Below are 25126 nucleotides of genomic sequence, written 5' to 3' on the forward strand. Positions count from 1 at the left end.
ACCAGCAAGCGCCAGGACTGTCTCTTACAAGTGTCTCAGCTTGGGGATGGGACTCCCAGCATCGTAGAGCTTGCTCAGGAATGGCAGCAGCAGGTGTGAGGCATCTGCACGCACTGTGACACTGCGGAGACTCCTGGAACAAGGCCTGGTGTCCAGGAGGGCAGCAAAGAAGCCTCTCCAGAATAACATCAGGGACAGACTGATATTCTGCACAAGGAACAGGGACTGCTGAGGACTGGGGGAAAGTCATTTTCTCAGATGAATCCCATTTCCGATTGTTTGGAACACCAGGAAAACAGCTTGTTCGGAGAAGACAAGGTGAGCAATACCACCAGTCTTGTCTCCTGCCAACTGTAAAGCATCCTGCAACCATTCATGTGTGGGGTTGGTTCTCAGCACAGGGAATCGGCTCTCTGACACTCTTGCCTAAAAACACATCCATGAATAAAGAAAGGGACCAGAATGTCCTCCAAGAGCAACTTCTCCCAACCCTCCAGGAGCAGTTTGGTGATGAGCAATGCCTTCTCCAGCATGATGGAGCACCTTGCCACCTTGCTTGAGAATGGCTGCATAGAGTCAGCCGAAACATCGCTGTATCCACTTGTGAAATAAAGAAACCTTTTTCCATGGAGTGCTGCCCGCCTGCCTTTTCCTCTTTGCCATAAAGCAAAGGGGAGAACTAAATGGCTCAGGGAACAAAACTTAGAGATTTTGGGTCCTTGGCCTGGAATCTCCCCAGATCTTAATCCCATTGAGAACTTGTGGTCAATCATCAAGAGACGGACAAACAAAAAACAACAAATTGTGATAAAATGCAGCATTGATTGTGCAGGAATGGACGGCGATCAGTCAGGATTTGGTAAAGAAGGTGATTGAGAGCTGCCATGGAGAATTGCAGAGGTCCTGAAGAAGAAGGGTCAAACATTGACTTGCTGCAGTAACTCCTTCTAACTTTTGTTACTCATAATATGATTGCACTTGTATTTCTGTATGTGATAAAAACATCTGACAAACCAGAGGTCAACAGATCATGTGAAAATATAATATTTCTGTCATTCTCAAAACTTATGGCCATGACTGTATATATTAATGTATTAAGCCTGTGTCACATTGTAGCAGTAAAGCTCTTACTAACATAAAATCCCCCCATAAACAACCACTCAGCCCATAGCCCAGTGGATAAAGGCGCTGTCATGTATCTCCATGGCAGGTGGCCTGTGGAGGTTGCTGGTTAAATTCCCAGGCTGGGGAAAAAATGTATTTTATTATTTTATTTTTAAGCCCTGGGAGATGTAGAGATCCATAAATGGACAGATGGTGATATCTTCCTGATGACGTGGTCCCTGCTCTGCACCAACCCAACACATCTACACAAAGGATTCCCTGCCCGATGTCTGCTCTAGGGAAGCCCTGGAAGATGTGGAGATCCATATATGGACAGATGGTGATATCTTGCTGATGACGAGCAATGGGAAGAACACTTAGGACCCCATTTTAAAGGAAACCTAACATCAGGAGTTTAACTATTAAAGGAAGATACAATGGTAGGTCCCTCCTAAAGTCATAAACTATCTTTCTGCAATCCTATTACATAGTCTAACCCTCGAACCTGATGTAAACTTTATTGAAAAATTTCAGAAGAGGAGCAGCCTCTTCGGACTGTCAGTGCAAAACTACTCCACTTAAGTTTTAATATGTTATATAAAAGGATTAGAGAAAGATAGTTTAGGACAGGGAATCCTTTTCTGGTGGAGTTTCGGGCCTCCTCAGCTGAGACTGCGCTGTTGAATCTCTAAGGGAACTCTTCCCTGGAAGAATATGCTGTCCAGTTGCGTACCCTGGCCTCGTACTTTCCTGGAACGACGCGGCCCTGACCTCAGCTTTCAAAAAGGGTCTCTTCTCTAATGTTAAGGACGCTCTAGCTGCTCGTGATCTGCCGTCTACTCTGAGTGGTCTAATCACCCAGACCACCCAATTGACGTGCGGTTTAGGGAGCGTGCGGAAGAGTCATGCCTCGAGCAACCCCAAGTCCGTCCACAATGCCTTCTTCGCCTGGATCCTGCCTTCCAAAGACCGTTCCAGCCTGCGGTCGTACCATCTGCAGAAGAGCCTATGTAGGTGGACAGAGCCAGACTCGCTTCCCAGGAACGCATCAGAAGATGTCAGGGAAACCTCTGCCTTTATTGTGCCAGTCCAGAGCACTTCATCGGGACTTGTCCAGTCCGCCACCAGAGTCCGGGAAATGGCAACACCTAGGCTTCTTGGAAGAAGTGTCCCTAGGAGTAAGCAAAGCTTCACCACGCCGGATGATTCCAGTGCTTCTCAGCATTGGCAACAGCATCCAGATTAAGGTATCTGCTTTCTTCGACTCCAGTTCCGCAGGGAACATTGTGGATGCCACTCTGGTCTCCCAACATCACATTCCAGTGATTCGCCTTGAGAAGCCATTGGTCATCTAAATCAATTGATTATTGAGGACTTAATAAGATAACACGTTACCCTCTGGCAGTTTTTTCTATGCCTGTGTGAATAAAGGTTTAACCTTTTTTGCCATTTGGACTGTTTAATGCTCCCGCTGTCTTCCAGGAGTTCGTCAATGACATCTTCAGAGATCTGCTGTATACGTGTCGTGGTATACCTAGATGACATCTCTCCAGCCTTCGAGACCCACCAGTCTTACGTACGGCAAGTTCTTGGCCACCTACGGGGTAATAGTGTCTACGCCAAGCTTGACTAGTGTCTGTTTCACCAACGGAGTCTTCCTTTTCTCGGCTACATAATCTCTGACAAAGGTCTCCAGATGGATCCTGCTAAACTATCTGCAGTTCTGCAGTGGCCACAGCTATTCAGAGGTTCCTGGGCTTCCCAAACTACTACCGGCAGTTTATCCCACATTTCTCTACTGTAGTTTCTCCGATCGTGGCGTTCACCAAGAAGGGCGATAATCCATGCCTCTGGCCTTCAGCGGCTGAAGAAGCCTTCACAAACTTAAAGTCTGCCTTTGCCACGGCTCCAGTTCTCTCTAGACCCAATATGGAGAAGCCTTTTTTTCCTGGAGGAGGATGCATCTTCTGTAGGTGTAGGGGCGGTGCTCACACAAAAGGGGCCTAAGGGCCGAACGCTCACATGCGGCTTCTTTTCCAAAATTTTTTCTCACGCATAGAAGAACTACTCCATTGGGGATAGAGAACTTTTGGCCATCAAACTTTCCCTGGAAGAATGGCGATATCTTTCGGAGGGAGCTCACCATCTCAGACAAGCCCGTTGGTCAATCTTCTTCTCCCGCTTCAACCTGATGAACCACTTCCAACCTGCGGAGAAGAATATCAAGGCGGATGCCCTTTCCTGTGCCTCAGATGTAATTGGAGAAGAGCCGGTTGCTCGGCATATCATCTCTCTGGAACAGTTGGTTGCTGCCGCTCCGCTGGATCTTTGGCAGCTTTCCCCTCGCAAGACGTATGTCCGACCTGCTCTGTGGAAAAGGATTTTGTTGTGGGGACATTCTTCACGCCTGGCTGGGCAACCTGGGGTGCAATGCTCCATGGCCCTCATTTCCCGTTACTACTGGTGGCCTGACTTGGTCAAAGATGTTCGGGACTTTGTGGGATTCTGCACCTCCTGTACCCGTTATAAGCCTTCTCATCTGAAGCCTGCTGGTCTTCTCCTGCCGTTACCGATACCCAGCTGTCCGTGGACTCATGTGACCATAGACTTCATCACGGACCTGCTGGGCCGGAGGAGAGGTAGTGGGAGGCCGAGGAGAACATGCTCTTCTACACAGTATCCTCCAGTCCAAGAAGAAGGGAGTACTGTCGCTCCGAGGGCTAACTCACCTGTCCCGGCTTCAGCGGAGGTCCCCGCGATGTCCGCGTGTTGGAGCCCGCGTCTCGATATCCTAGGGCGCGCGCGTGCCGGCTCTGTAAAATTTAAAGGTCCAGCGCAAAATAATTGGCGCCTGGCCAGCTGTTTTCTCTGTTAAATCCCAGCCCATTCCTGTGTCCCTTGCCAGATCTTTGTGCCTCACAGCCTTGGAGAAAGCTCCCTAGCAATTATCCTGTGTTCCTGTGCCTTCTGCATTCTAGTGTGTTCCTACTCCTGAGTCCTGTGTTGCCGTGTTACCAGAGTCCCTCCGTGTTCCTGCGTTAACAGTGTTCCACTGTTTTGCTGTGTTCCTGTGCCCTGTTCCCATTTGCCTAGACCTCCCATTGCTGACCCCGTCTTGGGCTTTACCCTGCATCTCTGCCGCCTGCCCTGACCTTGTGCCTGGACCAGACCACAAGACTGTCTTCCGTTAAGGTACCTCGACCTCGGCTATCACCTCCCGTGGTGGTTTAGAGGATCCACTGATCCCAAACCCTGACAATACAGCTCGGAAGTGTGAATGAAGTCTTGTAGAAATCCTAAGGGAAGCAGCAGCAGCCATCAGGCCTATGCACCAGCCATTCTATCCTTTCCTCTGCACTAGGATTTGCCTCTCTAGTTTTGTGGGATACAGTGATATTTAAGATATTGCATTCATTTCTTAAAAATCTTTTATTTCTCTTAATCACTTTTTCCTCTCTATTGCATTTTCCACATTCTGGGCAGAAACACGTCTTTCCTATGTGTGTATAAGTGTATGATCCCTCTGTGCCGTAGCTTCACAGACTGTTACACTGTGCATATGAACATGACACCATTTGGATTGTAGAGTTCAGTACATTAGGCTTTCCCCATGTGACTCTTCCAATCTGTCATTTGTGAATTTCCTGATGTGATCTTATAACATTTGGTCTATATTAACCTTTAAAAACTTGGGCACATCTACAAATAAAACCTTTCTGTCATAAAACTAAAAACACCTACTACACAAGCGCAGACTCCTCTTGGGGGGGGGGGGGCGGGTGAGAGACCATTGTCGACTGTGTGGTCCCCATGCAAAGCTGCTTGATGTAATGGAATGATGCATTTTGATGACCTTTTTATGTATTTGTAATAAAGCTGGATATTCCTTAGGAGATATCTGTGCTGTTGTAGAATAGGTTTTTAAGATCCATATTATGCTTAAAACAATCCATCTTTGCAGAGTGAGCAGGTCCTGGCAAGGGGGTGGCTTCTCCCTTTTCATAGGGTTCACCCCATTACATTGTCTTCTCTATGATTACATGAGGGGATCCCCTCACAATGGACATAACAATGGCTTCGCCTTTTTGTGAATTCTCTGATGTCTGACAAGACTTGATTTCACTGTAAAGCATCTCCCACATTCTGGGCAGGAATAGGACTTCTCTCCTGTGTGAGTTCTCTCATGTGCCACAAGATTGCATTTCAGAGCAAAGCACTTGCCACATATTGAACATGAAAATGGCTTTGCCCCTGTGTGGACTCTCTCGTGTCTGAGAAGACTTGATTTCACCACAAAACCTTTCCCACATTCTGCACACGAGTATGGCTTCTCTTCCATGTGACTTATCTGATGTTTAACGAGATCTCTCTTCAGGTAAAAACATTTCCCACATTCCAAGCAGGAGAAGGTCTCCTCTCCCGCGTGACTGATCTCATGTATAACCAGAGTTGTTTTCAGAGCAAAACATTCGCCACATTCTGAGCATGAGAACGGCTTTGCCCCCGTGTGGCCTCGCTGATGGCCGTTACTCTGAAGAACAGTCTGTGAAGTGTCAGAAGAGGCGACCTGTGTGTAAGGGGCGCAGGACGGAAGAGCGGGGGCCAGGACGTGCTCTTCATACGGATCCTGTGCAAATCCATAATCTTCTGTCTTAATCCGCAGTCCTTCCTCACTCCTGCTCTGGAAACCTGTTAAAAAGAAAATTTTAACATAATATATGAATATTTGCTAAAATTTTCATACAAATAATCCAATACAAATGTTTATTTTATTAAATGATATCAGGCCACGGGTCTAAGCCTGTCACTGCTCGTTTCTGCTGGAATAAGTCATAAGCCGGGCCATTTTTGCATCAAGGTCAAATTCTCGCACCACAACACACACGCAGGGCACCGGGCCCAGCTCACACCACACACGCAGGGCACCGGGCCCAGCTCACACCACACCACACACGCAGGGCACCGGGCCCAGCTCACACCACACCACACACGCAGGGCACCGGGCCCAGCTCACACCACACACGCAGGGCACCGGGCCCAGCTCACACCACACCACACACGCAGGGCACCGGGCCCAGCTCACACCACACCACACACGCAGGGCACCGGGCCCAGCTCGCACCACATACGCAGGGCACCCGGCCCAGCTCGCACCACACCACACACGCAGGGCACCCGGCCCAGCTCGCACCAAACCACACACTCAGGGCACCGGGCCGAGCTCGCACCACATACACAGGGCACCCGGCCCAGCTCACACCACACACACAGGGCACCGGGCCGAGCTCGCACCACACCACACACGCAGGGCACCCGGCCCAGCTCGCACCACACCACACACGCAGGGCACCCGGCCCAGCTCACACCACACACGCAGGGCACCCGGCCCAGCTCGCACCACACCACACACTCAGGGCACCCGGCCCAGCTCACACCGCACACGCAGGGCACCCGGCCCAGCTCACACCACACACGCAGGGCACCCGGCCCAGCACGCACCACAATACACACGCAGGGCACCCGGCCCAGCTCGCACCACACCGCACATGCAGGGCACCCGGCCCAGCTCGCACCACAACACACACTCAGGGCACCCGGCCCAGCTCGCACCACAACACAGACTCAGGGCACCGGGCCCAGCTCGCACCACACCACACACGCAGGGCACCGGGCCCAGCTTGCACCACACCACACACGCAGGGCACCGGGCCCAGCTCGCACCACACACTCAGGGCACCCGGCCCAGCTCACACCACACACTCAGGGCACCCGGCCCAGCTCGCACCACACCACAGACTCAGGGGACCCGGCCCAGCTCACACCACACACTCAGGGCACCGGCCCAGCTCGCACCACACCACAGACTCAGGGGACCCGGCCCAGCTCGCACCACACCACACACTAAGGGCACCGGGCCCAGCTCACACCACACACGCAGGGCACCCGGCCCAGCTCACAACACACACGCAGGGCACCCAGCCCAGCTCACACCACACACGCAGGGCACCCGGCCCAGCTTGCACAACACCATACGCAGGGCACCCGGCCCAGGTCGCACCACACCATACAGGGCACCTAGCCCAGCTTGCACCACACATGCAGGGCACCTGGCTCAGGGCATCCGGTCCAGATTGCATCATACCGCACACGCGCTTGCACCACATAACATGAGCAGGGCACACGGCCCAACTCGTGCCACTCCACAAGTGCATGGCACACGGCCCATCGTGCACCACATCACATTCAGCCCAGCCCAGCTCGCACCACACCACACGCGCAAGGCATGCAGCCCAGATACGCACAATTCAAGTTGCAGCCAGATTTGCTGGTGCAATGTGAAACCCTGCTTGAGTTAGTGGTTACCACTCACCTAGACAATGATCAGTGAGAGCCTCCTCTTTACACCAGGGATCCTCCTTCACTTGTGCCTCAGCTTTTATGATGATGGATGTCGGACTGATATTGTTCACAGCCTGATTCAATAGGTGTAAAGTAAATATTGTAAATGTCAACTAGCAAATGTTAACCGGGATCCTAAAAAGTGGAATGTCCAAAAGGATTATTGTTATCTCAGGGACCAGAACTGATCACAGACCCCAGACAACGTCCAAAGTTTTTAACCAGTTTACAGAAAAGTTCTCCCACTTAAAAAGATGAGAGGCCTAGAATTTACGTGAGGTTCTACCTATGAGAGAAATGAGAAAACAAATCCAGAAAATCGCGTTTTCTGATGTGTGTACAATCAATCATATGAAACAATCGCTTTTATAAGATGTTCCTCTGTCCTCCCCTCATTGCCTGTAGCAATGGCTCCAGTGTCCTCCTCTCATTGCCTGTAGCAATGGCTCCAGTGTCCTCCTCTCATTACCTGTAGTAATGGCTCCTGTGTCCTCCCCTCATTACCTGTAGCAATGGCTCCAGTGTCCTCCTCTCATTACCTGTAGCAATGGCTCCTGTGTCCTCCTCTCATTACCTGTAGTAATGGCTCCTGTGTCCTCCTCTCATTACCTGTAGTAATGGCTCCTCTGTCCTCCCCTCATTACCTGTAGTAATGGCTCCTGTGTCCTCTCATTACCTGTAGTAATGGCTCCTGTGTCCTCCTCTCATTACCTGTAGTAATGGCTCCTGTGTCCTCCCCTCATTACCTGTAGTAATGGCTCCTGTGTCCTCCTCTCATTACCTGTAGTAATGGCTCCTGTGTCCTCCCCTCATTACCTGTAGTAATGGCTCCAGTGTCCTCCTCTCATTACCTGTAGCAATGGCTCCTGTGTCCTCCTCTCATTACCTGTAGTAATGGCTCCTGTGTCCTCCTCTCATTACCTGTAGCAATGGCTCCTGTGTCCTCCTCTCATTACCTGTAGCAATGGCTCCTGTGTCCTCCCCTCATTACCTGTAGCAATGGCTCCTGTGTCCTCCCCTCATTACCTGTAGTAATGGCTCCTGTGTCCTCCTCTCATTACCTGTAGTAATGGCTCATGTGTCCTCCTCTCATTACCTGTAGTAATGGCTCCTGTGTCCTCTCATTACCTGTAGTAATGGCTCCTGTGTCCTCCTCTCATTACCTGTAGCAATGGCTCCTGTGTCCTCCCCTCATTACCTGTAGTAATGGCTCCTGTGTCCTCTCATTACCTGTAGTAATGGCTCCTGTGTCCTCCTCTCATTACCTGTAGTAATGGCTCCTGTGTCCTCCCCTCATTACCTGTAGTAATGGCTCCTGTGTCCTCCTCTCATTACCTGTAGTAATGGCTCCTGTGTCCTCCCCTCATTACCTGTAGTAATGGCTCCTGTGTCCTCCTCTCATTACCTGTAGTAATGGCTCCTGTGTCCTCCTCTCATTACCTGTAGCAATGGCTCCTGTGTCCTCCTCTCATTACCTGTAGCAATGGCTCCTGTGTCCTCCCCTCATTACCTGTAGCAATGGCTCCTGTGTCCTCCCCTCATTACCTGTAGTAATGGCTCCTGTGTCCTCCTCTCATTACCTGTAGTAATGGCTCATGTGTCCTCCTCTCATTACCTGTAGTAATGGCTCCTGTGTCCTCTCATTACCTGTAGTAATGGCTCCTGTGTCCTCTCAGTACCTGTAGTAATGGCTCCTGTGTCCTCCCCTCATTACCTGTAGTAATGGCTCCAGTGTCCTCCTCTCATTACCTGTAGCAATGGCTCCTGTGTCCTCCTCTCATTACCTGTAGTAATGGCTCCTGTGTCCTCCTCTCATTACCTGTAGCAATGGCTCCTGTGTCCTCCTCTCAGAACCTGTAGCAATGGCTCCTGTGTCCTCCCCTCATTACCTGTAGCAATGGCTCCTGTGTCCTCCCCTCATTACCTGTAGTAATGGCTCCTGTGTCCTCCTCTCATTACCTGTAGTAATGGCTCATGTGTCCTCCTCTCATTACCTGTAGTAATGGCTCCTGTGTCCTCTCATTACCTGTAGTAATGGCTCCTGTGTCCTCCTCTCATTACCTGTAGCAATGGCTCCTGTGTCCTCCCCTCATTACCTGTAGTAATGGCTCCTGTGTCCTCTCATTACCTGTAGTAATGGCTCCTGTGTCCTCCTCTCATTACCTGTAGTAATGGCTCCTGTGTCCTCCCCTCATTACCTGTAGTAATGGCTCCTGTGTCCTCCTCTCATTACCTGTAGTAATGGCTCCTGTGTCCTCCCCTCATTACCTGTAGTAATGGCTCCTGTGTCCTCCTCTCATTACCTGTAGTAATGGCTCCTGTGTCCTCCTCTCATTACCTGTAGCAATGGCTCCTGTGTCCTCCTCTCATTACCTGTAGCAATGGCTCCTGTGTCCTCCCCTCATTACCTGTAGCAATGGCTCGTGTGTCCTCCCCTCATTACCTGTAGTAATGGCTCCTGTGTCCTCCTCTCATTACCTGTAGTAATGGCTCATGTGTCCTCCTCTCATTACCTGTAGTAATGGCTCCTGTGTCCTCTCATTACCTGTAGTAATGGCTCCTGTGTCCTCTCATTACCTGTAGTAATGGCTCCTGTGTCCTCCCCTCATTACCTGTAGTAATGGCTCCTGTGTCCTCCTCTCATTACCTGTAGTAATGGCTCCTGTGTCCTCCTCTCATTACCTGTAGTAATGGCTCCTGTGTCCTCTCATTACCTGTAGTAATGGCTCCTGTGTCCTCTCATTACCTGTAGTAATGGCTCCTGTGTCCTCTCATTACCTGTAGTAATGGCTCCTGTGTCCTCTCATTACCTGTAGTAATGGCTCCTGTGTCCTCCCCTCATGACCTGTAGTAATGGCTCCTGTGTCCTCTCATTACCTGTAGTAATGGCTCCTGTGTCCTCCTCTCATTACCTGTAGCAATGGCTCCAGTGTCCTCCTCTCATTACCTGTAGTAATGGCTCCTGTGTCCTCCTCTCATTACCTGTAGTAATGGCTCCTGTGTCCTCCCCTCATTACCTGTAGTAATGGCTCCTGTGTCCTCCTCTCATTACCTGTAGTAATGGCTCCTCTGTCCTCTCATTACCTGTAGTAATGGTTCCTCTGTCCTCCTCTCATTACCTGTAGTAATGGCTCCTGTGTCCTCCCCTCATTACCTGTAGTAATGGCTCATGTGTCCTCCTCTCATTACCTGTAGTAATGTCTCCTGTGTCCTCCCCTCATTGCCTGTAGCAATGGCTCCAGTGTCCTCCTCTCATTACCTGTAGCAATGGCTCCAGTGTCCTCCTCTCATTACCTGTAGTAATGGCTCCTGTGTCCTCCTCTCATTACCTGTAGTAATGGCTCCTGTGTCCTCCTCTCATTGCCTGTAGTAATGGCTCCAGTGTCCTCCTCTCATTACCTGTAGCAATGGCTCCTGTGTCCTCCTCTCATTACCTGTAGCAATGGCTCCTGTGTCCTCCTCTCATTACCTGTAGTAATGGCTCCTGTGTCCTCTCATTACCTGTAGTAATGGCTCCTGTGTCCTCCTCTCATTACCTGTAGTAATGGCTCCTGTGTCCTCCTCTCATTATCTGTAGTAATGGCTCCTGTGTCCTCCTCTCATTACCTGTAGTAATGTCTCCTGTGCCCTCCCCTCATTGCCTGTAGCAATGGCTCCAGTGTCCTCCTCTCATTACCTGTAGTAATGGCTCCTGTGTCCTCCCCTCATTACCTGTAGTAATGTCTCCTGTGCCCTCCCCTCATTGCCTGTAGCAATGGCTCCAGTGTCCTCCTCTCATTACCTGTAGCAATGGCTCCAGTGTCCTCCTCTCATTACCTGTAGCAATGGCTCCTGTGTCCTCCTCTCATTACCTGTAGTAATGTCTCCTGTGCCCTCCCCTCATTGCCTGTAGCAATGGCTCCAGTGTCCTCCTCTCATTACCTGTAGCAATGGCTCCAGTGTCCTCCTCTCATTACCTGTAGTAATGGCTCCTGTGTCCTCCTCTCATTACCTGTAGTAATGTCTCCTGTGCCCTCCCCTCATTGCCTGTAGCAATGGCTCCAGTGTCCTCCTCTCATTACCTGTAGTAATGGCTCCTGTGTCCTCCTCTCATTACCTGTAGCAATGGCTCCTGTGTCCTCCCCTCATTGCCTGTAGCAATGGCTCCAGTGTCCTCCTCTCATTACCTGTAGCAATGGCTCCTGTGTCCTCCCCTCATTACCTGTAGTAATGGCTCCTCTGTCCTCCCCTCATTACCTGTAGCAATGGCTCGTGTCCTCCTCTCATTACCTGTAGTAATGGCTCCTCTGTCCTCCTCTCATTACCTGTAGTAATGGCTCCTGTGTCCTCCTCTCATTACCTGTAGTAATGGCTCCTGTGTCCTCCCCTCATTACCTGTAGTAATGGCTCCTGTGTCCTCCTCTCATTACCTGTAGTAATGGCTCCTGTGTCCTCCTCTCATTACCTGTAGTAATGGCTCCTCTGTCCTCCCCTCATTACCTGTAGTAATGGCTCCTGTGTCCTCCCCTCATTACCTGTAGTAATGGCTCCTGTGTCCTCCTCTCATTACCTGTAGCAATGGCTCCTGTGCCCTTCTCTCATTACCTGTAGTAATGGCTCCTGTGTCCTCCTCTCATTACCTGTAGCAATGGCTCCTGTGTCCTCCCCTCATTACCTGTAGTAATGGCTCCTGTGTCCTCCCCTCATTACCTGTAGTAATGGCTCCTGTGTCCTCCTCTCATTACCTGTAGCAATGGCTCCTGTGTCCTCCTCTCATTACCTGTAGCAATGGCTCCTGTGTCCTCCCCTCATTACCTGTAGCAATGGCTCCTGTGTCCTCCTCTCATTACCTGTAGCAATGGCTCCTGTGCCCTTCTCTCATTATCTGTAGTAATGGCTCCTCTGTCCTCCTCTCATTACCTGTAGTAATGGCTCCTGTGTCCTCCTCTCATTACCTGTAGTAATGGCTCCTCTGTCCTCCTCTCATTACCTGTAGTAATGGCTCCTGTGTCCTCCCCTCATTGCCTGTAGCAATGGCTCCGGTGTCCTCCCCTCATTGCCTGTAGTAATGGCTCCGGTGTCCTCCCCTCATTGCCTGTAGTAATGGCTCCTGTGTCCTCCCCTCATTACCTGTAGTAATGGCTCCTGTGTCCTCCCCTCATTACCTGTAGTAATGGCTCCTGTGTCCTCCTCTCATTACCTGTAGTAATGGCTCCTGTGTCCTCCCCTCATTACCTGTAGTAATGGCTCCTGTGTCCTCCCATCATTACCTGTAGTAATGGCTCCTGTGTCCTCCTCTCATTACCTGTAGTAATGGCTCCTGTGTCCTCCTCTCATTACCTGTAGTAATGGCTCCTCTGTCCTCCCCTCATTACCTGTAGTAATGGCTCCTCTGTCCTCCCCTTATTACCTGTAGTAATGGCTCCTGTGTCCTCCCCTCATTACCTGTAGTAATGGCTCCTCTGTCCTCCCCTCATTACCTGTAGCAATGGCTCCTGTGTCCTCCTCTCATTACCTGTAGCAATGGCTCCTGTGCCCTTCTCTCATTACCTGTAGTAATGGCTCCTGTGTCCTCTCATTACCTGTAGTAATGGCTCCTGTGTCCTCCCCTCATTACCTGTAGTAATGGCTCCTGTGTCCCCCCCTCATTACCTGTAGTAATGGTTCCTGTGTCCTCTCATTGCCAGTAGTAATGGCTCCTGTGCCCCCCCCCTCATTACCTGTAGTAATGGCTCCTGTGTCCCCCCCTCATTACCTGTAGTAAAGGCTCCTGTGTCCTCTCATTACCTGTAGTAATGGCTCCTGTGTCCTCCTCTCATTACCTATAGTAATGGCTCCTCTGTCCTCCTCTCATTACCTGTAGTAATGGCTCCTCTGTCCTCCTCTCATTACCTGTAGTAATGGCTCCTCTGTCCTCCTCTCATTGCCTGTAGTAATGGCTCCTGTGTCCGCCTCTCATTACCTGTAGTAATGGCTCCTGTGTCCTCCTCTCATTACCTGTAGCAATGGCTCCTGTGTCCTCCCCTCATTACCTGTAGTAATGGCTCCTCTGTCCTCCTCTCATTACCTGTAGTAATGGCTCCTCTGTCCTCCCCTCATTACCTGTAGTAATGGCTCCTGTGTCCTCCCCTCATTACCTGTAGTAATGGCTCCTGTGTCCTTCCCTCATTACCCGAAGTAATGGCTCCTGTGTCCTCCCCTCATTACCTGTAGTAATGGCTCCTGTGTCCTCCCCTCATTACCTGTAGTAATGGCTCATGTGTCCTCCCCTCATTACCTGTGGTAATGGCTCCTGTGTCCTCCTCTCATTACCTGTAGTAATGGCTCCTGTGTCCTCCCCTCATTACCTGTAGTAATGGCTCCTGTGTCTTCCCCTCATTACCTGTAGTAATGGCTCCTGTGTCCTCCCCTCATTACCTGTAGTAATGGCTCCTGTGTCCTCCTCTCACTACCTGTAGTAATGGCTCCTGTGTCCTCCTCTCACTACCTGTAGTAATGGCTCCTGTGCCTCCCCTCATTACCTGTAGTAATGGCTCCTGTGTCCTCCTCTCATTACCTGTAGTGATGGCTCCTGTGTCCTCCTCTCATTACCTGTAGTAATGGCTCCTGTGTCCTCCTCTCACTACCTGTAGTAATGGCTCCTGTGTCCTCCCCTCATTACCTGTAGTAATGGTTCCTGTGTCCTCCTCTCATTACCTGTAGTAATGGCTCCTGTGTCCTCTCATTACCTGTAGTAATGGCTCCTGTGTCTTCCCCTCATTACCTGTAGTAATGGCTCCTGTGTCCTCCCCTCATTACCTGTAGTAATGGCTCCTGTGTCCCCCCCTCATTACCTGTAGTAATGGTTCCTGTGTCCTCTCATTGCCAGTAGTAATGGCTCCTGTGTCCTCCTCTCATTACCTGTAGTAATGTCTCCTGTGTCCTCCTCTCATTACCTGTAGTAATGTCTCCTGTGTCCTCCTCTCATTACCTGTAGTAATGGCTCCTGTGTCCTCCCCTCATTACCTGTAGTAATGGCTCCTGTGTCCCCCCCTCATTACCTGTAGTAATGGTTCCTGTGTCCTCTCATTACCTGTAGTAATGGCTCCTGTGTCCTCCCCTCATTACCTGTAGTAATGGCTCCTGTGTCCTCCCCTCATTACCTGTAGTAATGGCTCCTGTGTCCTCCCCTCATTACCTGTAGTAATGGCTCCTGTGTCCTCCTCTCATTACCTGTAGTAATGGCTCCTGTGTCCTCCCCTCATTACCTGTAGTAATGGCTCCTGTGTCCTCCTCTCATTACCTGTAGTAATGGCTCCTCTGTCCTCCCCTCATTACCTGTAGTAATGGCTCCTGTGTCCTCCCCTCATTACCTGTAGTAATGGTTCCTGTGTCCTCTCATTGCCAGTAGTAATGGCTCCTGTGTCCTCCCCTCATTACCTGTAGTAATGGCTCCTGTGTCCTGCCCTCATTACCTGTAGTAATGGTTCCTGTGTCCTCTCATTACCTGTAGTAATGGCTCCTGTGTCCTCCCCTCATTACCTGTAGTAATGGCTCCTGTGTCCTCCCCTCATTACCTGTAGTAATGGCTCCTGTGTCCTCCCCTCATTACCTGTAGTAATGGCTCCTGTGTCCTCCTCTCATTACCTGTAGTAATGGCTCCTGTGTCCTCCCCTCATTACCTGTAGTAATGGCTCCTGTGTCCTCCTCTCATTACCTGTAGTAATGGCTCCTCTGTCCTCCCCTCATTACCTGTAGTAATGGCTCCTGTGTCCTCCCCTCATTACCTGTAGTAATGGCTCCTGTGTCCTCCCCTCATTACCTGTAGTAATGGTTCCTGTGTCCTCTCATTGCCAGTAGTAATGGCTCCTGTGTCCTCCCCTCATTACCTGTAGTAATGGCTCCTGTGTCCTGCCCTCATTACCTGTAGTAATGGCTCCTGTGTCCTCCCCTCATTACCTGTAGTAATGGCTCCTGTGTCCTCCCCTCATTACCTGTAGTAATGGCTCCTGTGTCCTCCCCTCATTACCTGTAGTAATGGCTCCTGTGTCCTCCCCTCATTACCTGTAGCAATGGCTCCTGTGTCCTCCCCTCATTACCTGTAGTAATGTCTCCTCTGTCCTCCTCTCATTACCTGTAGTAATGGCTCCTGTGTCCTGCCCTCATTACCTGTAGTAATGGCTCCTGTGTCCTCCCCTCATTACCTGTAGTAATGGCTCCTGTGTCCTCCCCTCATTACCTGTAGTAATGGCTCCTGTGTCCTCCCCTCATTACCTGTAGCAATGGCTCCTGTGTCCTCCCCTCATTACCTGTAGTAATGTCTCCTGTGCCCTCCCCTCATTACCTGTAGTAATGGCTCCTCTGTTTGTTAGAGAGCATTTGGATGCTCCAGAAGAGTAATGGGAGACTGTCATATGGTCAGATGAAACCATAGCAGAAGTGTTTGGTAGAAAGTCAACTTGTTGTGTTTGTTGGAGAGAGACGGCGGAGTTGTATCCAGAGATCACCTGACTACTATGAAACCTGGGGGGCGACATCATGATGAGGGGCTGTTTCTCTGCAAAGGGAACAGGACGACTGATCCGTGTACATGAAAAAATGAATGAGGCCATGTATTGTGCAAACCTCCTCCCATCAGCAAGGGCATTGAAGAGGATCTCAAGGTCCTAGAGTGGCCCAGTCGGTCTCCAGCTTTCAACCCCATAGAAAACCTTTGGAGGGAGTTGAAAGCCTGTGTTGCCCAATGACAGACCAATCATCATGCCTGGTGGAAGGGGCCAACATACCAGCAACAATGTGTGACAACCTTGTGAAGACTAACAAAAAATGTTTGCCCTCTGTCATCGCTAACAAAGGATATAAAACAATGTATTGAGACCAAATACTTATTTTCCACCAAATTTTGCAAATCATTAAAAAAAAAAAAAAAAAAAAATCAAACAAATGTGATTTTCTGGATTTGTTTTCTCATTTTGTCTCTTATAGTTGAGGTTCTACCTATGTTATCAGTTACAGGCCTCATCTATTTTAATACTTTTTTCCTCACCTGTCTTGTCATCTGCACCTGTCATTACCAATGTCACTGCTGGAGAAGCTAAGCCCTTCACATCCCCATTACCAAACATGTAATGCGTCCATCTACCTGATCATCCTGTGTAGCAATGTGATCTTCCTCATGTGGAAGAGGAGTGGGCCATCTGTCCAGTGATTCGCTTCTGCTGGATCCAACTGTTGGAATACATTTCGTTACTGAATCCATTCTTCATACACAAATAATGAAAGAACGTTTGAATCTATTACCTTGGGGAGTCGAGATCTGGGGGTCCTCAATCATAACGTCCTGGTACCAGTCCTTGTGTCCCTCTATATACTCCCGCTCCTCCATGGAGAAATACACAGCCACATCCTGACACCTTATAGGAACCTGAGACACACAATGACACAGTCATCACCCAGAACCCTCCAGTGCCGTTACTGGATCATTTCCCAGCATCCCCAGCAGTGTCACCTCTCCAGTCAGCAGCTCCGTAATCTTGTTGGTGAGTTCTAATATTCTCTTCTTGTGAATCAAGGGGTGAGAAGGAAGTTCTGTGATTGGGTCCCAGCTACGGCTGCATCCTCCTCCTGGCTCTGGGATGGGGCCCTGGCTCCATCCATCTGATTCCTGGTGGTGGCTGCCGGGGACCACACAGTCACCCAATTTGTTCTTCATTGTATTGGGATCCTGTGTGTGGAAAAAGACACTTGGAGGAGTAAATATCCTTAGAAACTGGCAGACTTTAACCTCTTGTACAAGGCTCAGCTTGGAGCCAACATCTGGAATGCTGGATTCAGTTCTACGGACCAAACAGATCCAAATATGGTCATAAAAGTGGTGTCAGAAACAATGATCTCGAGCATAAAACTGATCAGTGGACATAATGGGGATACCCAAGTGTAAGAATTATGACATTTCCACAGAATATGTAGGGAATACACGATAGAAGCACGTGTACAGCCAGACTCTGTAAGTAAATCTGTACAATCTCATAAAGGGCGATTTGGGACACTAAACCACCCACAGATCCTTAAGGATTTTCACTCTGTGCCCGCTACAAAAACTTACCTTGGTCTGGAGCCCCCAGTGCCTGCGAAATGAAGCCAAGGTGTACTGGTCATCTTCACCGAATTACTACACAGGCACGGGGAGCACCAGAGATGGGTCCGATGCACCTTATTGGACCAATCTACAGGCAAGTGTAAAAGTTGGGGGTATTTTAGTGTTCCAAATCACTATGATGGTTCCTTTAAAGCACTTTCATAGACCTGACCGGAGACTGGCAGGGAAGGCATGACAAACTCTGTATTCAACTCATCCAGCTAAGTAGCACCATTAGCTAACTGGCACCACTGTGTTACAAAGGAGATACTTTCCCAGGAATCGTGGAGTGGGACATATTTGGGGGATGTCTGATATGTAGGAACTGTTGGCTGTATCAGAATCAAGCTCTTGCCCGATACCAGGTCCTACTGTCCAGTGCTTGTCTTTGCTGGCCACAAACACCTTGTGACAGTCTTCTCCCCATGTCGGACTGCTTACAGCATCCCATAAAGATGATAGAAATGTGGAGGCGATTACCTCTCCGCTCAGCAGGGAGATGATCTCCAGGGCGAGGCTGAATATTCTTCTGGAGATCTCGTCCTTGTCCATCCTTGGTGGTCACTCAGGAGAAGGAGCGTCTGGAGGAGAAGATGAGGAAACTGGATGAGCTGGAGGGTCCACTACTGTAGGCAGGTGCATGGAGATAGCAGGGCAGTGAGAAAAAAAAAATCATAAAGGTCTAATAAATGGAGCCCAAACTCGAAACCCAAACTGTGCAAAACATTGTGCCTTCTAACTTATCTCTACTCAGGTTATAGGATTTAAAGAAGTGCATGGCTGCCTTTCCGGTCCCTTATCCTTAAAAGTAACGGGACAGAACCGACAAAATGAATATCCACAAACCCCTCTAACTGCAGATCAGCAGACCCCCATGTGGAACTTTCTATTATTCATAACTTGTGGATATGCTACTATACTGTTTGAAACCCCTTAAAATGGAACCTTTTGTGGCGATTTGGGAGCGTAAACCACACGCCGGTTTTAAGGGACTGGCAGACAAATAACCCAAATAAAAAATAACCACTTATACTTATTTTGGTCAGCAATGTGTTGCGGAAGTGCACCCAGGATTCACTCCAGGTGTGGCTCATACGAAATAAGTAGTTGGAAAGGTTAAAATTCCCTCTCCTCGCATCCTCCTATTAATGTCTTACCAAATAACCAAACCGGGAACATTTCCAAAAGAGATCCAATTAACATGTTCAAATTTCTCACATTAAAAAGGACAAAATTGTCTGGGAGGGAAATATATAAGCCCCCAGGGTGGACTAATGGAAAGGGAATGACCGGTAATACCATTTCATCATTGCATCCCCCGTGATGGTCCACCTGGAGATACACCAGATTAACTCGTTTTAGGAAGACAACTCGGCCTGAAGGACTTCCTTCCTAAAGTCACATCGCCTGTTTTTACAGCTCAGGAAGAAGCGATTGCCCTTGAAGGGACTTTTTCTTTCTGAAATGTCCATATATTTTGATTAAGAAAAGTCCAAATTTGTAAACTTAATCCATTGGGCAATTGTAGGTTGTGGTGCTTTTTTTTAGTTTCCAAATAGTTTTATTAAATAATGCCAAAATTAAGCTGTACAATCCTCACAGCTACAATTTCCCCACGCAGGGGGTCAAAAGTAAAAGAGATACACGGGATGCTGCATAATAAGTGGAATATTCCTTCCTAAGTATTAGATAACCCGTAGCCTTCTAACATGAATACAATACACTAAATACACTTAACAGACACTAAGACATACAAAACGTAGGGATGAGCGGAAGAAAAGGGGAAGAGGGGGGGGGGGGTGTGATGGAGATTGTGTATTCATATATTCATAACCATTCTAAAAAAATGGTGGCGGCTTATGTTAAGCCTGAAATTCAGCCCTAGTAATAAAATGGTCATTCACTCGGAAATTGTTGATGCTTTTTTTGCCATTTTTTTCACTGAAATTAGGAAGTTTCTTTGGGTAGGATAGTAGGTCCTTTTCGTTCCCCTTCTTTTAGTAACCTAAGGGTTTCCCCGCTCGGTGTTGTTCCCAAGAAGGAACAAGGTAAATATAGGCTCATTCACCATCTTTCTTTTCCAAAAGGTTATTCTGTCAACGATGGCATCTCCCATGAGGAATCATCAGTGTCGTATGTATCATTGGACAGGGCAGTTGTATTGCTTCGCAAGGCGGGCCAGGGTTAGACATTGAATCTGCGTTCCGCCTTCTCCCTATTCACCCGGACTGTTATCACCTTCTGGGTTGTGTTGATGGTTTGTTATATTAAGACACTTGTCTTCCGATGGGGTGTTCCATTTCTTGTAGGTACTTTGAAATGTTTAGTTCTTTCTTGGAATGGTCAACGCGTTATGAGACCGGTTGTAATTCCATTATTCAGATGATTTTTTGTTTATTGGCCCGCCTTCCAGTCCGTTCTGTTCTTTCTTGTTAAAAACTTTTCAGTTTCTTATCCAGAAGTTTGGGGTTCCATTGTCAGCGGAAAAGACGGAGGGTCCTCAGACGACTATTACTTTTTTGGGTGTAGAATTGGATTCTGTGGAGATGGTCTTTCGTCTGCCTCTGGATAAGTTGGATGTCAATGTTGGTCGGATTTATCTCTGCCAAGAAGGTAACATTGCGTCAAATGCAGTCTCTTCTTGGTTTACTGATGTTTGCTTGCAGGATCATGCCTATGGGTCGTGTTTTTTCAAGGCGTCTTTCCCTGGCAACCATGGGGGCATCCAGGCCCTATCACCATATACGCGTTACTTCTCAGCTTAAGTGCGATTTGCTAGTGTGGCAGCAGTTTCTTAGTCAGTATAATGGCCGTACTTGTTGGTTGTCAGCTGAAGTCAGTAATTCCGAGTTGTCCCTTTTCTCGGATGCTGCGGGTAGTTGTGGTTTTGGGACAATTTTTGGGTCCGAGTGGTGTGCGTCCGCTCGGCCTGCTGCCTGGGCAGGCTCGTCTCTGGCTGGTAACATTACATTTTTGGAGCTGTTTCCCATCGTGGTGTGCCTTGAATTATGGGGGGCTGAGCTGTCTAACCGGTGCATTTGTTTCTTTTGTGATAATATGTCTGTGGTTTATTGTATTAATAAGCTTACTTCTTCTTTACGAGTATTGTCTCTACTTCGGCATTTCGTTTTTAGATGTTTGGAGCACAACATTTCGGTAAGGGCTCAGCATGTTCCGGGTTTTTGCAATTTAATGGCGGATGCTTTGTCTCGCTCCCGTAGGCAGGAATTTTGGGAACTACACCCTACAGCGGCCCTGGAGGCTCGGGAGTACCTGCCATGTCTGTGGAACCTGACCAGCAGCTAATGGCTTTGGTTTGATCTTCTGTGGCTCCTGCCACCTGGAGACAGTATGGTAAGGCGTGGGAAGCTTGGTGTTCAATCTCCATTCCCGGGTGATCAATTTCTGGTCCACGAGGATGGGTCTCCTCTCACACGTTTTCAGTTTTGTTCGGTTTTTAATAAATGTTTGGTGGCGGTGGGGGTTAAGCCCTCTGGGTATGGAACTCACTCCTTTCGCATAGGCACAGCGACAGTGGCGGCCAGGGCCGGTCTCCCGGACTCTGACGTAATGCGTATAGGGCGCTGGCGTTCCTCTTGTTTTTCTAAGTATATTCGTCCGGATTTGCTGCAGTAATTTTCTCTTGTCTTTGTTTCATTTCTAGGTGTGGGGATGCCCTCTAGTGCTCGCCCTTCGGTGTGGATACTTGGCCACTCTTATGTTTTATGGCCCGGTGGAAAGAACCTGGGTTTTTTTGGGGCGGATTTCTTTTGGAGGGGCATTAGGGGGTTACAGTGGCAGCAGGTGCTTCCGGAGGTAGTGGATATCAGCAGATTATCGCCCGGTTATTTTAGTAGTCCATGCGGGTGGTAATGACCTCGGTTTCTTAAGGGTGGCTGAGCTTCTTACAATGATGCGGTCAGACGTTGATCGATTTGCCTCCTTTTTTCCTCACCCTTGTTTGGTCAGAAATGGTACCGAGGTTAGTTTGGCAAGGTGCTAGAGACTCAGGAGCAATGGACAGGGTCAGGAAGACCATTAATTTCCGCATGGCCCGATTTATCAGATCAAAAGGGGGTGTGGTGGTTAGGCATAGGGAATTAGAAGGTAACAACAGGTCCCTCTTGCGGCACATTTGGATGACATGGGACATTTTTCTTTCAGGCATTCAGGATGGTGTGGAACAAGCGTTATTCTTGTTGGGTGGAGGCCGGAGCTCAGTATAGGGGTACACTGTGCTCCTAGTGGCGGTTTAAGGGGAGATCATCGCCTGGAAGTTCGCAGTGTCGGGTGGGAGTCCATCCGGGCCGTCCGCTTCAGGCAGAAGGACTACGTTACATGTGTCTTTATGCTGTTTTATTCACGGTTGTAAAGATTTGATTTAAGAGATATTTAAAATAGCTTTGGCCTTTATCACCCAACATGTTGTCTTTCTCCCTTTTATTCGGGCAAAGTCTGCCTTAAAGGTTTGGTTATTCATGCAATAATATGTGATTTGTAGATCTTAGTGCCTTCGTTTTATAAATGTTTGGTGAAGTTTCCTGCCCACATTATTATTATTAATCTCTCCAAATAAACCGAGTAATGGAGTGATCCCTGCACCTGCAGGTCACAGAGGAGACTGGGGAGCGTCCACATGCAGCCTGCAGACCACCTGCTCTGTATGTTCTCTGTACCCCCGAGCAGAGCACAAAACAGCCATCATTGGGCCAGGGAGGACAGAAGTGCCGGCGTCTGCTCATAATACAAGAGAGTCATATTTGATGGCCGTTATATGGAAGAGTTTATGCTCTCTGTTATTTGAGCCTTATAACCCTGCGTCCAGCCCCTCCCCAGTGTATGATACCCCCCTCCCCAATGTATAATATCCTCCCCCCTCCAGAATGTATAATATCCTCCCCCTCCAGCCCCTCCCCAATGTATAATATGCTCCCCCCTCCAGCCCCTCCCCGGTGTATAATATCCTCCCCCTTCCAACACCTCCCCGGTGTATAATATCCCCTCCCCCTCCAGCCCCTCCCCGGTGTATAATATCCTCCCCCCTCCAGCCCCTCCCCGGTGTATAATATGCTCCCCCCTCCAGCCCCTCCCCGGTGTATAATATCCTCCCCCTCCAGCCCCTCCCCAATGTATAATATCCTCCCCCCTCCAGCCCCTCCCCGGTGTATAATATCCTCCCCCTTCCAGCCCCTCCCCGGTGTATAATATCCTCCCCCCTCCCCGGTGTATAATATCCTCCCCCTCCAGCCCCTCCCCGGTGTATAATATCCTCCCCCCTCCAGCCCCTCCCCGGTGTATAATATCCTCCCCCTTCCAGCCCCTCCCCGGTGTATAATATCCTCCCCCTCCAGCCCCTCCCCGGTGTATAATATCCTCCCCCTCCCCAGTGTATGATACCCCCCCTCCAGCCCCTCCCCAATGCATAATATCCTCCCCCTCCTGCCCCTCCCCAATGTATAATATGCTCCCCCCTCCAGCCCCTCCCCGGTGTATAATATCCTCCCCCTTCCAACCCCTCCCCGGTGTATAATATCTTCCCCCCTCCAGCCCCTCCCCGGTGTATAATATCCTCCCCCTCCAGCCCCTCCCTGGTGTATAATATCCTCCCCCTCCAGCCCCTCCCCGGTGTATAATATCCTCCCCCTTCCAACCCCTCCCCGGTGTATAATATCCTCCCCCCTCCAGCCCCTCCCCGGTGTATAATATCCTCCCCCTCCAGCCCCTCCCTGGTGTATAATATCCTCCCCCTCCAGCCCCTCCCCGGTGTATAATATCCTCCCCCCTCCAGCCCCTCCCCGGTGTATAATATCCTCCCCTCCAGCCCCTCCCCGATGTATAATATCCTCCCCCTCCAGCCCCTCCCCGGAGTATAATATCCTCCCCCTCCAGCCCCTCCCCGGAGTATAATATCCTCCCCCTCCAGCCCCTCCCCGGTGTATAATATCCTCCCCTTCCAGGCCCTCCCTGGTGTATAATATCCTCCCCCTCCCTGGTGTATAATATCCTCCCCCTCCAGCCCCTCCCCGGTGTATAATATCCCCCCCCTCCAGCCCCTCCCCGGTGTATAATATCCTCCCCCTCCAGCCCCTCCCTGGTGTATAATATCCTCCCCCTCCAGCCCCTCCCTGGTGTATAATATCCTCCCCCTCCAGCCCCTCCCCGGTGTATAATATCCTCCAGCCCCTCCCCGGTGTATAATATCCTCCCCCCTCCCCTGTGTATAATACCCTCCCCTCCAGCCCCTCCCCGGGGTATAATATCCCCTCCCCCTCCAGCCCCTCCCCGGTGTATAATATCCTCCCCCCTCCCCGGTGTATAATATCCCCTCCCCCCCAGCCCCTCCCTGGTGTATAATATCCTCCCCCCTCCCCGGTGTATAATAGCCTCCCCTCCAGCCCCTCCCCGGGGTATAATGTCCCCTCCCCCTCCAGCCCCTCCCCGGTGTATAATATCCTCCCCCCTCCAGCCCCTCCCCGGTGTATAATATCCTCCCCCTCCAGCCCCTCCCCTCCGTATAATATCCCCTCCCCTCCAGCCCCTCCCTGGTGTATAATATCCTCCCCCCTCCACGGTGTATAATACCCTCCCCTCCAGCCCTCCCCGGTGTATAATATCCTCCCCCTCCAGCCCCTCCCTGGTGTATAATATCCTCCCCCTCCAGCCCCTCCCTGGTGTATAATATCCTCCCCCTCCAGCCCCTCCCCGGTGTATAATATCCTCCAGCCCCTCCCCGGTGTATAATATCCTCCCCCCTCCCCTGTGTATAATACCCTCCCCTCCAGCCCCTCCCCGGGGTATAATATCCCCTCCCCCTCCAGCCCCTCCCCGGTGTATAATATCCTCCCCCCTCCCCGGTGTATAATATCCCCTCCCCCCCAGCCCCTCCCTGGTGTATAATATCCTCCCCCCTCCCCGGTGTATAATAGCCTCCCCTCCAGCCCCTCCCCGGGGTATAATGTCCCCTCCCCCTCCAGCCCCTCCCCGGTGTATAATATCCTCCCCCCTCCAGCCCCTCCCCGGTGTATAATATCCTCCCCCTCCAGCCCCTCCCCTCCGTATAATATCCCCTCCCCTCCAGCCCCCCCCTGGGTATAATATCCCCTCCCCCTCCAGCCCCTCCCCGGTGTATAATATCCTCCCCCTTCAGCCCCTCCCCTGTGTATAATATCCTCCCCCCTCCCCGGTGTATAATATCCCCCCCCTCCAGCCCCTCCCCGGTGTATAATATCCTCCAGCCCCTCCCCGGTGTACAATATCCCCTCCCCCGGTGTCTTCTTACCTTATAGCGGGGTCACTGGGGGCAGGTGTGAGTGTGAGTGGCGCCGGCAGCCAGTGCTGTATATGTATATATATCCTCTGATAATGGCTGATAACAGAGAGACAACAGCCCCTACCACCCACCAGGACCTGCACTGCAACAGCTGAAGGACCTGTGATGATGTCCCACCATGTGACCAGTACACGGGGGCGGAGCTCAGCAGTGAGAGGAGAGGCTGAAGGACCTGTGATGATGTCACCACCATGTGA

At 50.2% G+C, this 25126-nt stretch overlaps 1 protein-coding gene across 1 annotated transcript; it reads right to left on the reverse strand.

The window, feature by feature from the left end:
• Positions 1-2335: 2335 nt before the first annotated feature.
• On the reverse strand, positions 2336-25051 carry LOC140122815 (gastrula zinc finger protein XlCGF66.1-like). The gene is made up of 7 exons (XM_072144045.1): positions 24879-25051; positions 18080-18180; positions 16970-17185; positions 16762-16885; positions 16604-16689; positions 7475-7577; positions 2336-5793 (listed from the first exon to the last, which is right to left on the reverse strand). Exons 2-7 carry the CDS (start codon positions 18149-18151, stop codon positions 5159-5161), a joined length of 1236 nt encoding a protein of 411 aa, XP_072000146.1. The 5' UTR covers positions 18152-18180; positions 24879-25051; the 3' UTR covers positions 2336-5158.
• Between the last annotated feature and the right edge of the window lie 75 nt (positions 25052-25126).

The sequence above is a fragment of the Engystomops pustulosus genome, chromosome 3, assembly GCF_040894005.1.
Source record: "Engystomops pustulosus chromosome 3, aEngPut4.maternal, whole genome shotgun sequence".
Classification (NCBI taxonomy): domain Eukaryota; kingdom Metazoa; phylum Chordata; class Amphibia; order Anura; family Leptodactylidae; genus Engystomops; species Engystomops pustulosus.